Below are 13,672 nucleotides of genomic sequence, written 5' to 3' on the forward strand. Positions count from 1 at the left end.
GGGGCGTGTCATCATGACTTTACACAAGTGTGTCTTTACCTCCATGGCAGAGGCTCTGCCGAACCCCTGAGACCGGCTCATCGAACCCCTGGGGTTCGATCGAACCCAGGTTAAGAACCACTGATCTAAAGAAACATCAGATTCTTCTCTACGGTCTGTGTTGTCGACATTGTAGCAAAGCTCTGTTCACATGCAGACATTCCCCTTTGACATCRCTTCCTGTTACTTCACATGTGAATATCTCAACAGCTGTTCATCTCAGCGATGTGAAATTTTGCTCACAGTTTGTGATGTTAAAAAGTCAAATAATGTGTTCGTATTTATAAAAAAATTAGACGTCGCGGGCACATTAATATATTTGTTATAGGTAGCTCTTAAAGCGGCCTCAGTTTGCAGAAATAGAACAAGAAAACTGAAATATGCTCTGCTCCAGCAACCAGAACTGTCAGTGTTTTAAAAAACAGCAAACGGGATTGAGCGGAAGAAAAGCAACAAATGCAGGTGCTTCCACACAGGTGCACTGAATTATGCAATTATACAATTATCCTGTCTAACCATAGGTGCTGAGCGCACCGGCTGATTTCCACTTCAACACGAGAAGGCAAAATGAAAAGCTTCACATGAAATAAACCCTCACACCTTTAACAGGTAACTCCTCCTACTCTGTTTTTAATTCTTTTACAAAAACAAATGAATGCCATTAAAATTGGCTCAACTGCAAATAGACATACTTTCCCAGCCACAGGTATATTAATGAGGACTGCAGCTCTGTTATTGTTTACTTCTGCAGTAAAGGGAAGTGCATATTCAATTACTGCTCACAATTCCATGTTTGATTTGACTGCTTCAGTCACTATGAGTCAAAATATTTGGTGCAGGAATGTTTTATGTGAACAGTGATATTTGTAGCCTTGTATTCTGTTTATTTTTACTTGAAGTCATTCTTAAATTCTTCATAATTCCATGAGTTTTATTCAGTTCTTACAAGACGGTGCTCTGTTACTTAATTATGCTGAAAGGACTTTTAGATTATGATGTTCAGATTTAAAAATGAAACCCGTTGTCATGCCTAATTTTAGCTCAGTCTGTAAAACTGACTAAAGTAYAGCTGTTTCTGTGACAGACTGTGGGCTACCGCCTCTGATCACCAGAGTYGTTGAAGATGTTTGCAATTTATTTTTATTTTTGATTTTATTTTTATGAATCCTTAYGTATTTTAATTGGTTGCATTAACAATTTTCTGAACACAAGCAACTTTAGGGAAACAGTTCGAGGCATCATGATTWAATTTTTACTTTTTTCTTTGTTAGAAGATAAATTTCTCATGAGACACCAAGTCTAGGTAGTTATGCAAAGTCTGCGTATTATTCCTTTAATATCAAACCAAATAATTGCAAGTTTTTTTAAATATATATTTAAAACAATGCAACCTGCTTGTGATCCTTACGGTAAGTGTAACAGAAGAAAGCTGCACTGATGTGCTAGTGTTTTTATAACAAGCTTGATTTAAAATATTTTAAAAATCCTTCAGTTTTCTTATAGCTGTTTGTACTTCGTTAGTGGAGTAAAAAAACTGATTCAACCTCAGCACAATTTGCATCTTCCACGTGGGTATTTATACATTTAATTGTGTTTGTCTTTAGTCAGAACCAGTTTGAATTGTCTCATCTCAGAATCCATTTTAGCAATCTCCCAGCACRACATCAGCTGCTTCCTTTTCACCCGGCAGACACCGCAGGACAGTTTTTCCACAGATTTCACAGACCCAAATCATCATCATCATTTCATTTACACATGTTTAAAGCAYCAGCACATTATAAAAGGGATTTTCACAACTTCTTCATATTGTTTTTACTCATTCATACATAAAGACATTCAGGACATTCAGGAGGTAAGTGCTACAGCTTGTAGYTTTGTAACTTTTGTACTTTTTACAAATATTTTTTTCCCATAGAAGTACAGTTAAATCTCTTCTGGTCAAACAGTCTTGTCTTTAGAATCTGTTTCAGCAATTTGACTCAGTTTTTCTTTTCTTATGGTATTTTTCTACATTTAGCTTTTATCCATCCATCCATCCATCCCTCCATACATCCATCCATTCATCCATCCATTCATCCATCCATCCTCTATACTCACTTCTTCCTTTCAGGGTCACAGGGGTCACTGGTGCCCATATCAAGCAGTCACGGTGTGAAGGATAGGACTTTTAATTATCCTTTAATACTTTTTGTTTTTAACTATCCCTATACTTTTAACTAGCTTTTTGCTACACTTATCTTTAAGACAGACTTCTGCCATTTTTAGCTCGCCTTTAGCTACTTCAGACTTTAGCTACTTTGAGAAAACCTTCAGCTAATTCAACCTTTGCTACTTATTTCTTTGAGAAAACCTGTTGCTGTTTTAGGCTAGTTTTGTTGCTACATTCTACTAGACCTTTACTATATTTATCTTTGAGAAAGCCTGTTGGTGTTTTTTTAGCTACATTTTAGTTACATTCAGCTAGCCTTTTGCTATTTTTATCTGAGAATGTTTAGCATTTTTTAGCTAGCATTGTGCTGCATTAAACTAGCCTTTTGCTAATTTTATCTTTGAATATTTTGGTGTTTTAGCTTTCCTTTAGCTACTTTAAGCTTCTAGCTACAGCTCTGGTTCTTTTTTTTTTTGCATATAATTAACCTTTATATTTTATTAGCTTTTAATTAGCGTATTGCTATTTTAGTTTGCATTTTTTTTTTAGTTTGGTCTTTAGCTAGTATTTTTCTTCTTTTAGCTCTTAGCTAATTTTCTGCTTCTTTTTTCGTAAATTTCAAGTAAATTTCAAGTAAATTTCAGCAGCATTCAGCAATCACAGCAATCGAATCTTTTATAAAATAATTTCTTTATTTTTTCTTTGACGTGTTGTAGTCTTATGTTCAATATTAATGGATGGTTTTTATTCTACCAGTTTTGCGAAACTTTTTTCAGAATAAAATAGAAAAAGAGCTGAATGGAAAATTAAAATAAATTCAAAAAGCAGGAAGTGGAGGATTCTCTGAAAAGTCCCAACATGTCTCTTATCTTTTTAGCATTTTCAATTATTCCACATGACATGAGGCCACCATCCTCCCCGACTAATTCAGAAGCGAATGCGCCAACATTTCTGACAGAAAGAAGTCAATGACCTTTAAGCTGGAAATGCTCTGCTGGTGCGGCGCCCTCCCTGTCTTTTTCCATCAGACCTGGAGGTGCAGAGCGAAGACACATCCTTTAGCTGAGGTGAGTATGAAATGTCAGTCTGTCAGCTCCTGTCTGCTATTGGCTGTGAAATGTGGTATGAAGAGCAGACTCAGCTGCAATTATGCCTTTTATCTGGTAAGCTTCAGTCAAATCCTTTTTATTTTAATGCTTCGAGTAGAAAAAAAATCTCCAGATTCCCTCTTTTGTGTCAACAAATCYTTACCGTATTGGTAACTCATACAGTTGGACATATTTTCTGCACAGTAGATTTATGCAATATTTCTTTCATGACTAATTTATAATGCGAAATGAGTGACTGGAAACTGCAAGTAATAATATCAGGAATTATTTTGCATTATTCATCCACGTCTGACCTTCGTCTGCCAATGAGAACTTCAATCAGTTCTGCATTAAGATGATTTACAAAGGAGGTTAACCCAGATGACATTTGTCTCCTGTCTGAAAAGCCATTAATAAACCAACCAGCTAATTTCTTTCTACATTAATAAATGTGTTTGATGCACGGCTGAAGCTTTCATGAGGATGTTAGGAGCTGACAGAAAAGGAGCCAGAATCTATGAAGCGAGACACAATCTGACGTCGAAATCATTGGCAACTTGTGCAAAAAGCTGAACAAAGACGCAGCTCAAATCAAAGACGGACAACACATCTGAAAATCAGAATTTTATTTGCGCTGTGACGGCACTGCATCACACTCATCACAAGAGTCATTTACGGTCTGCCACCGTTAAATAATTCTCATCCAACATTCTCATTCACTAGTGGTTAGCTGACAGAAKAGTGGTTTCTGCTGAAAAGCCGGGTTTCTTTGTGAGTGTTGTGATAATTTATCTCATGTAATAATTAAAGCAGGAACAGTGATGGAGAGCTACAAGCACTGCAGAGGTTAAACYCAATAATAATAATAATAATAATAATAATCTGCTGTAGTTTGGGTTCTTAGCCACTAMTGATAAGAATCTAATATTAGCAAGGCCCTTTTTGTCCAAACTGCACATTTATTTTCAAGTGTTCTAAGCATCGCAGCCTCTTGAGGCCGTTAGTTCGTTGTGTTCCTTCTCTTCCTCACAGTGCAATGCAAATATTCTTTAAAAAAGTTCAAATTAAAGAAAATCCCAGTACCATAATGGTTTTTATGCACACAAAGCAAATATATGCATTAGCTTTAAAGTTGCTTTTTTTTCACAGAAAAAAACATTTATTAAAAAACTCTTAATTAGTTGTGTTGCTATGTGCAAGTATTCTAAGAATATCTGCAAATACACATGCAAAAAGTGCCACAATATGATTCTGTGTTTCATATAGTCAAATAATAAACAAATAAATATGTTGACACACACATACACAAAATACTGGAGAGAATTTATTACACTCTAGTGTCGTTTGGGCTCGTTTGAYAAACACTGGCTGTGTGAAGGAATATTTCAACCTTTTATGGGTGATCACAGTTCTGATCTATTTGTTCTGAAATTTTAGACCCAAAAGTTGGGATAGTGTGTGAAATGTGAATAAAGTATTATACTAATGTAATTATTTACAATGGAACACAGTGAGCATATCAAATGTTGAAAAACAGAACATTTAACTTTTTGTTGAATGAGGTAATTTTGCATTTTTTGGCAACAACACATCTCAAAAACACAGGAACTGGGACAACAAAAGACTGAAACAGTAAGATGTATAAAAACGGTATTTAGCAACAATTTAGATGAATTGGAAAAAGATAAGAGAGCAGTGGTTCCCAATGTTGGGACTGAGACCCCACTGTGGGTTCTGAAACATCAAAGTTGGGTCTTGAAAGGACTTTCAAAATTAAAAAATGACAGCTAACATTTTTTTTTGCCTCAGCTGTTACAAAGAATCATAGTTAGTGTACTGTAAAACGGATGAAATTAGCTAAATGAAATGTTACCCATGTTTATTTGACCTGCTTATTTGCAGTGTTTGGGGGCACAGGTCTCTGATACTGTTATTTTGGGGGTAAAAGCTAAAAAATGTGGGAGCYATGTCTATAGAGGACTGGGAATAAAAGAAGCATTTTACAGAGGTTGAATCTCTCAGACATAAAGATGAGCAGTAGAAAAGTGTCAATTGTCACAATATTATTGAAAGATTTTGATTATTGGGTGACATTTCTGTGTCCAAAAGATCAAGATTGAAATTTGATATCTGTGAATTTTAGACCTTTAGCTGGCATGGCATCCATCCATTATCTTTTCATCAGCTTCTTCCTTTCAGGGTCATGGGGGTCTCTAGTATTGATATCCAGCAGTCACTGTATGAGGGGCAGGGTACACCCTGGACAGGTTGCAAGTTCATCACAGGAACACACAGAGACAACCAACCACTCTTTACGCACACCTAGGGACAATTTAGAGTTATCAGTTAGTCTAATAGTCATGTTTTTGGTCTGTGGGAGGAAACCCACTCTGCCCTGGAAGGTACCCGGCCGGGATTCAATCCGGTGACCTTTTTGAGAGGCAACAGCTCTACCAACTGAACCACCGTGCCACCCTCACTGCATATGAACAAATCTGATTATGTTATCAACACCATGTAAACACAGTTCATCTGTCTTGGGAAGTGTTGCTGCCAAAACAATTTCTTAGTTTCAGCATTTCATATGTTTAACACTACATGTTCCATTGTAAATAAAATTTTAAAGTCAACTTTGAGATATTTGAAAACTATATAATAGCATCCCAACTTTCTGAACATCCCAACTCAAACCTGGGGTTGTGGCGCACATTTCACTTGACTGTAGTGTTGAAACTTCTCYTAAAGATCAAGCTGATTAGTGGCTTTTAGGGGATCGAGTAGCCTCAGATCTAAAATCTGAACTGGTTTGGTTCCAAATTAGTTCTCTATGCGATCCCACATAGCAAAATGGGTCTGRCCCAGTTCTGGCCCACATTTCCATACCTGAGCAGTAACACAGCCCAGATAGCGTAAAGAATGACAATCCTTTGGTGGCCCAGATGCAGTTTGTCAGAGGTGGTCCGTGCATGGGCCAACACCACACAAAYCGAACCACAACCGGGCCAGTTGTGGCATGCCATCGTAAAACAGCGCCGTCATTGCCAGACCTGGCCCACATCCGATTGTCAAACTGCTTTCCTTGCCAGCAGGGCCAGTTTGACTCTAGACCTGGCCCACACCTGTGTGCTATGTGGGGTATTTGTAGTGCACAAACAAAAACAAAGTGGCTGATAGTAGGATAATGTGTCTGGTTTGGTTCAGTTGCTTCCACTCAGAACTTGCTGAGTTGTGGCAGAGTCCCCGCCTTCACCAGCACCGCTGAGAGCAGATCCGCAGGCCCAGAGGGGTGAGGCACGGCCGTGGCAGAGGGGTCAGAGTTCACAGCCGGGGGAAGCTTCAKCGTGGATTTAACCAGACCGCTCTCTCCGCCTCCGCCCAAACTGGTCTTGCTGTTCTCCACGGTGGGGATGACTGTGCCCAGTTGGGGGTTTCCCCCTGCAACCGCCCCGGAGCTGTCCGTGCCCGTCTGACAGGAGCACAGCAACCGGAAGAAGGCATTCCTCATCTCTCTGCTGGACAGGGTGTATATCAGAGGGTTGAGGGCAGAGTTCAGGACTGCCAGGGCAATGAACAAGTCCACCTGGTAGAGGACCGGGCACCTGCCGGGGCTGCAGCCAACATCCATCAGGAGCAGGAGGAACAGGGGGGACCAGCACACGACAAACACCCCAAGAACAATCACCACCGTCCGGAGCAGGGCCAGCGAGCGCTCCGAGGGCCTGCTGCTCACCCTGCGGCCACTCGAGGTCACCAGACGGTAGATCCTGATGTACAGGATGACGATGGCGACCAGCAGGGCACTGAAAACACTGATGCAGAAGGCGACGTAACTTTTGGCATAAAGCGGCAGCACCGTGGAGCAGGAGTTCAGATTATTCAGGCAGTTCCAGCCGAGGCTGGGCAGGGCGCTGAGCATCACCGAYACAAACCAGCAGGCCGCCAGCAGGGCGAGAAGCCGACCTCGACCGGCCGTCTCGCAGGGACGCAGGCGCACCATCGTCATGTGCCTCTCGATGCCGATGGCCAGGAGGCTGAAGATGGAGGCGCTGAGGGCCATGAACACGCTCCCCTCTCTGGCCAGCCACTGCATCGGCGTCAGGAAGAAGGTGTTGCGTCCCGAGGTGAAGATGTTGACCACGTAAGCCACGCCAGTCAGGAGGTCCGACAGCGCCAGGTTCCCGATGAGAAAGTACATGCGGCTGTGGAAGCGCTTGTTCCTCCACAGAGCCAGCAGAACGGTGATGTTCTCCAGGACGATCAGCACGCAGATGAGGAGCAGCAGGGCCATCTTGCAGGCCCCGCCGCTGCGAGGGCGGTCCCACTTTCCAGAGTGGTTGTAGTGCCTGACGATGACCTCGTTCATCCCGGCCTCCAGGATGTTCTCCATGCTGCCTGCCTGGCCTTGGCCCACCCCGACCTTTCCTCGGCCACACAGCAGAGGGCGTCACAGAACTGAGGAGTGCAGCTGCTCAGCCAGGCAGAGGYACAGCAGCCATCCTCTCATGGACCTGCTGACAAAACCACACAGTACCGTTAGCTGGTTTAGGTTCCTATAAGTTCTCAACTTTATTTGTTGTTGGTCAAAGTGCTTCAAATAAAAGGTCAAAATGGAATACAAGATCATAAGAACAATAAAAACAAACCATAGAAAGGAATTTTACTGAATCAAAGGCTTTTGGAAACAATTACATTTTAAGATGAGATTTTAAAAAATGCCGAGTTTAGTAGCAACAACTGAGAACACCTGGAAACCTCTGTGGACCAGTCTGGACCAAGCTTAGATTTGAAGCAAAGAAGAAAAAAAAAGCAGCTAATTGAGGAAAGTCTGGTAATTGAAGGAGGCTAAATATCTCAGACAATATGTCCAAAATAACAAAATATATTGAATGGATTGAAAAAAATCTTTTAAAGGCATCTTTACTTTTTCATTTAGAAAAGCTGACTTTAGTTTAAAAATGCTTATTTGTAATCATCAATCAACCAATTACCAGTTATTTTCTGAGTAATTCTCAATAGTTCAACTTTTATCAGCTTCTATAGAACTTTTGTTTCATAAAGTCTTTCAAATGCTATACTTTCCCCCACATTCTGTTTTTAATCCAAACAACTCTCTATACGCAGGTTTTTATTTCCCTGTTCTGTTTGGAAACTAGAAGAGCAAACTAAAGTACCACACTACCAAAGTATTTGTACATCATTCTTTAGTCCCTTTATTTTTCAGAGTAGTCATACCTTTTCAAGTTATCCTTCAGAACATCCCGGTGGAGTGATGAGATTTGGATGATTTTTTCTTCTTCTCAGGCAAAAATGTATATTTTCCAAAATGAGTAGAAAAACACAGAAAATGAGTCAAAAGTCCTTTCTTTGTCCTTGCTCGTTTAGGAACGTCTCTCGGCTTAGTTTCATCCTCTAAAAAGCCACAGTGAGTTCCGTCCTGAATGTTTTCAGTCTTTTGTGAGCAGCAAACTCCTCAGTCCTGCCTGCTCCCTTCCCTCCTCCTCCTCCTCTTCCTCCTCCTCCTCTCTCCTCCCAGCTGCTGAGGCGGGATCTTCTGTCAAACTGGCTTCTGTTGAATCTGTCATGAGAGAGCTCACAGCGGGAGTCAAGATGCTGAAGTGTTGGAGCCACAGAGATGCGTCACATGAAACATGTCTCTTTGTCAAAGTCAGAGGGAGAGTCTCAGTGCGTCATCTAATTGTATAAACTGAACTTGTTCAAACACGTGGTTTGGTCTTTTACACCACAGGTTGCTTCATCAGTTTGTGACGAACCCAAAGCAGTTGATCTATCAGCTTCATGTTTTCTATTCCTTTTTAAAAGAACTTCCCTTATAAAATATTTGACTAAATTGGGTTAAACTCGGCCTGTTTTTACTGGCACCTCTTTGAACCCSTTTTATATCTGTGCTCTGGTGAAGTCATTGTTTTTCATGTACAAAATAAAGAACATTTGGGTCCCTGTGGTACTTCATAGAGTGAGATATGACTGACTTTTCTCAGTGGTGCCAAAGAATAATATAAGAGGGGATCTATTACATCCCTTTTCTGCTTTTATCAACTTTTTGGCAAGCTTTAAAAAAACAAACAAAGAGGAAACCAGAGTCTTTTGTAAGCTATGCATGTCTAATTGGTTCATGTCAGGGTGGATTAAGATGTAAGAACTATGGTGGATTCCTTATATGTAAGGACTATATATAACTTAACATGCCTGATAAAGTTCCAGACACTGAAGCTCTAAGCATGAAAACCTCCCATCAATCCATAAAGCCTTGCAATGATCCCAGGGCTGGTCATGTTTGCTGCATGTCTGATTCAAGACTCCCTAAACCAGTGGTTCCCAAACTTTTTATCTTCTGACCCACAAAATATCCATGGCAAAAACTTGTGACCCCAAATATTACTGGTCTGAGTACACAAACTTCATTAATAACCCTAAAAACACAGGCTTTTTGACAATCTAAACAGCTAGTACACAAATATAAATACTTATTTATACTTATTTTGTGTTTTTGTAATGTTGTGGGGAAAATATTACATCAGCAATTATTTTATTACCCTTTAAATTGATTTCTGGAGATTATCCAAGGTGCTTCATGACTCATAATTGGGTCCCAAGCCCAACTTTGGGAACCAAAGTGCAGTGGTTCCCAAACTTTTCAGCTTTTGACCCACAAAATAACAGTAGCAGAGACCTGTGCCCACAACTATTTTTGGAGGATAAACATTTGTATCAGGTCAACAAAACATGGGCATAGTAACAGTATTTTTTATACCACATTTATCCATTTTAAATACACTAACCTCACTCCTTTGTAACAACTAAGATAAAAATGTAATTAATTCAGAAAATCTTTTCAGGACCCCACCTTGATGTTTCGGGACCCCACTTTGGGTCCCGRCCCCAACTTTGGGAAACACTGCCCTAAACAACTGTTGTATGGAGAACTGACATCAGGCAAAATATCTACTGGAGGTCTGTCTAAAGCACATGTGTCAAACTCAAGGCCCGCAGGCCAAATGTGGCTGGCCACAGCATTTTATGTGGCCCGCAAGTGCTTCAAAGATATATTAATGTCTTAAAATAAACACATTCTGCTTTAAAGCAAGCATTGACTATAARCTACATCTCAYATAATGCAGGTTGATCTGCAGCCCAGTTGTACTGGGAAGTGGGAATTTCCCGTAAATTTAAACTGGCGCACCCTTCCTGTGAGAATTCTCTGTCAGAAAGTGAGAGAGTTCASAGKTCAAGATGGCAACTACTCACCACAACTCRARTAAAACTCTCTTACTCTTRCTTTTAGTATTATTATTWTTTTCTTATTTAATCAGTTGCATACATAGTACTTTTCAGTGCAAGAGAATGTGTTAAAACATTGTTTMTWTGCAGGTAATACCACGTAGAGCTCAGTTATTGTCTGCWATCTGTGCTCAGTCATAGAGATAAGGAACATGACGTTTCCTGTWCRGTTGAAGTTAAACGTGAAATGTTGAAGTTAAACACAAMTGGCCCTACGAGGGCCACCAWAAGGCTCATGTGACCCTCGGTGAAAATGAGTTTGACACCCCTGGAATGCTACAGGGGCAGTCTTAAGGCATCATTAAAGACATTTCCCATCAAYGCAGATATGTGAGAAAGCCTAGTGCAGGACAGAGCAGGAGGGCGAGTCAGCATGACTTATGAAGTCTAGGAGGAGRTTTGAGGTCTGCAAAGCGAGGGTGGTATGTCTTGTTTCTTCAGATTTCTGAAGTACATTCAGAGCTTTTGTTTGGACCTTGGCTGCTTTTCTGCTCACTTTTTAAATCCAGTACCAGAYCATTTTCATGTTTTTGTCCTCGTGGTTTTTAACTTATGATTCATCCATCCCTCCTAAACTAAACAGTTTACCCAGTGTTATAAACTGACAACTAGAGAGAAAACGCTTAAATTGAATATTCAGGCACTGCAMCAGTACTCACCACTGTTCTTTTATTTGAAGTTGTTTGGTGTTTTGACACTATTCCTGTTGGCAGGTTGTGACTCTCTTGTTTTAAGTCAACATGAATGAGAAGTTCTCATAAAATCTTTTGAACACCGACTCAATTCCAAGTTAGTTCGGTTTCCAAAGAAAAATCCAGAGCAGCAGCTGCTACTGAAACTTAGTCATGCTGTTGAGGTTGTGGTTATTTTTCTGCTCGGTCTTGAATATTGATGCAAGCAGCAATAGGCATTAAAATATACTTTTTAAAAGAAAAATAATTAAAATAAGCTGGCACTGATTACTGATTGAAATACACAGAATAATTTAGGTTCTCTTATTTTTGCTCATGAGCATGTTTTTAAAAACCACATATCACTTCTTTATTAAATTTTAAAAAAAATTGTTAAACGGGACATTGATCCTGTGAAAGAGAAGGGTGARTTTTGATTAAAAAAGTAAGATGCCAAAAGGAAAGTAGAAATTTTTTCCTAACCCCAACTTTGTTGCAGATGCTATCCTGCTGCTTTTTGGTTTGGCTTTCCTTCAAATGTCCAGGCAGAGCAGATTAATGAATGACCCTCAGTTGTTGACTTTACCCTGACTTTACCCAAGAGATGTACAGATGGTCTGACAAGCCATTAATAACCACATGAAAACAGCTTAAAGGCCTTGTATCTGTGCTTTGCCAGTTAGATGCCTTTTTCCCGGATGTTTGGTGGAATGTTGACAAAATGGGGAAAGCATCTGCAGGTCACCGACTCATGAAAGACCAGTTTCTGGAAGAGTTATGCCGTGTGGTTACAGTTTGCATACGTGCGCCGCAGCATTATGAGGCACACACAAACTGGTGAGTTAGATGTTTAGGAATGCAAAGTGCAGTGGGAAGGAAACAGAAGCTGTGGCAATGGAAAAGCAAGGCCTCAACCCTCACCCAACCCCTGCTGTTTACCCACATTCACAAAAAAAATAAAAATTAAAACAACATACATGGTTCACAGAGCAAAGTGTGTCTAAAAGCAAACTATTGGAAGGACATTTGATGGACTGGTAACACAAACTTTGTAGCATCTTACCACGGGATCACACATTGAGCATGAAGTTACAAGTCCCCTGGAATATAATTATTATACATTTTATTGCATTAGAAATGCTATATTATTAGCCTGGTCATTGCCTTCCTATTCCACTCAGTTTTAATTTTCCTTTTCTGTCTGGGCTTTCTCCCATTGACATGGATTTCTCTGGTAGAATTTCAGCTGGGCCAATCAGTGAGCAGAAGTAGGAGTTGTGAATGATGTGGATTTTCTGCGCTGTTTTAGTCTACCTGTAGTTTAGCAATGACAGCGAGGAAGTGACAAGGCTACCAAATTAAATTAAATTAATTAAATTTGTGTCACAAAGCCTGCAGCACTCATTTAGAGCCATCTCGTTCAACTCTGTACATCTCTCTTCCCAGAAGAAGTTTTCGGTTAGCTTCTTAGCATAGCTTCTTAGCTTGGCTTGCTTCACAGACAAGCTGGCGCACAGCATACGTCGCGGCTAAACGTTAGCGACTGGTTAAAATCAGATCCAATCTTTTGAAATTTCAACAGAGTCCATGCGTCCAGCAAGCAATAGTTTCTTATTAGCTGAGGGTCTAGACCAGGGGTCTCCAATCAGTAGCCTGTGAGCTACCGGTAGCTCCTGAGAACATTTAAAGTAGCTTTTCAGTTCTTATGAAAAATTAGGAGAAGCAAAATTTTATTTGTCACTGGCCAAACTTTCATTTAATTCCAATGTATCTATAGATGTCCCTTCCCCTTAGTTGTCAATCAAAAAGTTTAGGGCTCAGCATGGTTGATCGCCAGATGACCCGCCATCATGTGGTTGTTCGGCGTTCGTTTTTGCACAGACCTTTCATAGCCCCTTGATACGCTGTGCCAAACTCATGGGAAACCCCTCTTGCTGTGGTATACTGTATGTCACTACACAGGGTTTCTTCCTGCTGAAGTCTACAATGTGGAAAAAAAATCTGAGACCCGTCACCTGTCGCTAATTGGGCACAAATTTGTTGCAGTCAAACCCCAAGTTCGTAGTGTGAAATACAATTTAACATGAATGGATAAACATAAAAAAACCACTGTCGTGTTCTTTGTGGTGGTTTCATGTGAGTTGAAGACAATGTTTTTTTTGTGCAAAACAGACTTATTCCAATGGTTTGAGGATTAAATTAAATGTTGCAAAAAGTAGCTCTTGGACAATTTCGTTTTGTGAAAGTAGCTCTTAAGGAGAAAAAGGTTGGAGACCCCTGGTCTAGACCCTCTGTACAAAGCAAAGCATAGAGCAAGGGGCTGGTGTTTATCAGACTACTTTATTATGCTTTCTATATCAAAGTACAGCCATGATTTAAGACCCCTCCTCCAAAAGTTTATAAAAGTAACTTTTGAGAAATAGACA

The 13,672-nt window shown here is 40.2% G+C and overlaps 1 protein-coding gene and 1 long non-coding RNA gene across 3 annotated transcripts in view; one reads left to right on the forward strand and one right to left on the reverse strand.

The window, feature by feature from the left end:
- Positions 1-9,234, forward strand: part of LOC106530199 (uncharacterized) — a 12,149-nt gene extending 2,915 nt beyond the window's left edge. The window contains exons 2-5 of the long non-coding RNA XR_001311741.1: positions 561-648; positions 3,066-3,255; positions 8,659-8,698; positions 8,810-9,234. This is a non-coding gene — a long non-coding RNA (uncharacterized LOC106530199). The remainder of the gene's footprint in view (positions 1-560; positions 649-3,065; positions 3,256-8,658; positions 8,699-8,809) is intronic.
- Positions 5,017-8,781, reverse strand: s1pr3a (sphingosine-1-phosphate receptor 3a). Of its 2 annotated transcripts, none has more exons than XM_014025789.1 (2): positions 8,509-8,781; positions 5,017-7,784 (listed from the first exon to the last, which is right to left on the reverse strand). In XM_014025789.1, exon 2 carries the CDS (start codon positions 7,661-7,663, stop codon positions 6,488-6,490), a length of 1,176 nt encoding a protein of 391 aa, XP_013881243.1. In that variant the 5' UTR covers positions 7,664-7,784; positions 8,509-8,781; the 3' UTR covers positions 5,017-6,487. The 2 variants fall into 2 exon arrangements, with proteins under 2 accessions (XP_013881243.1, XP_013881242.1); XM_014025788.1 differs by having other exon boundaries at positions 5,017-7,787.
- Positions 9,235-13,672: the final 4,438 nt, after the last annotated feature.

Source organism: Austrofundulus limnaeus, unplaced genomic scaffold (assembly GCF_001266775.1).
Source record: "Austrofundulus limnaeus strain Quisiro unplaced genomic scaffold, Austrofundulus_limnaeus-1.0 Scaffold498, whole genome shotgun sequence".
NCBI classification, from domain to species: domain Eukaryota; kingdom Metazoa; phylum Chordata; class Actinopteri; order Cyprinodontiformes; family Rivulidae; genus Austrofundulus; species Austrofundulus limnaeus.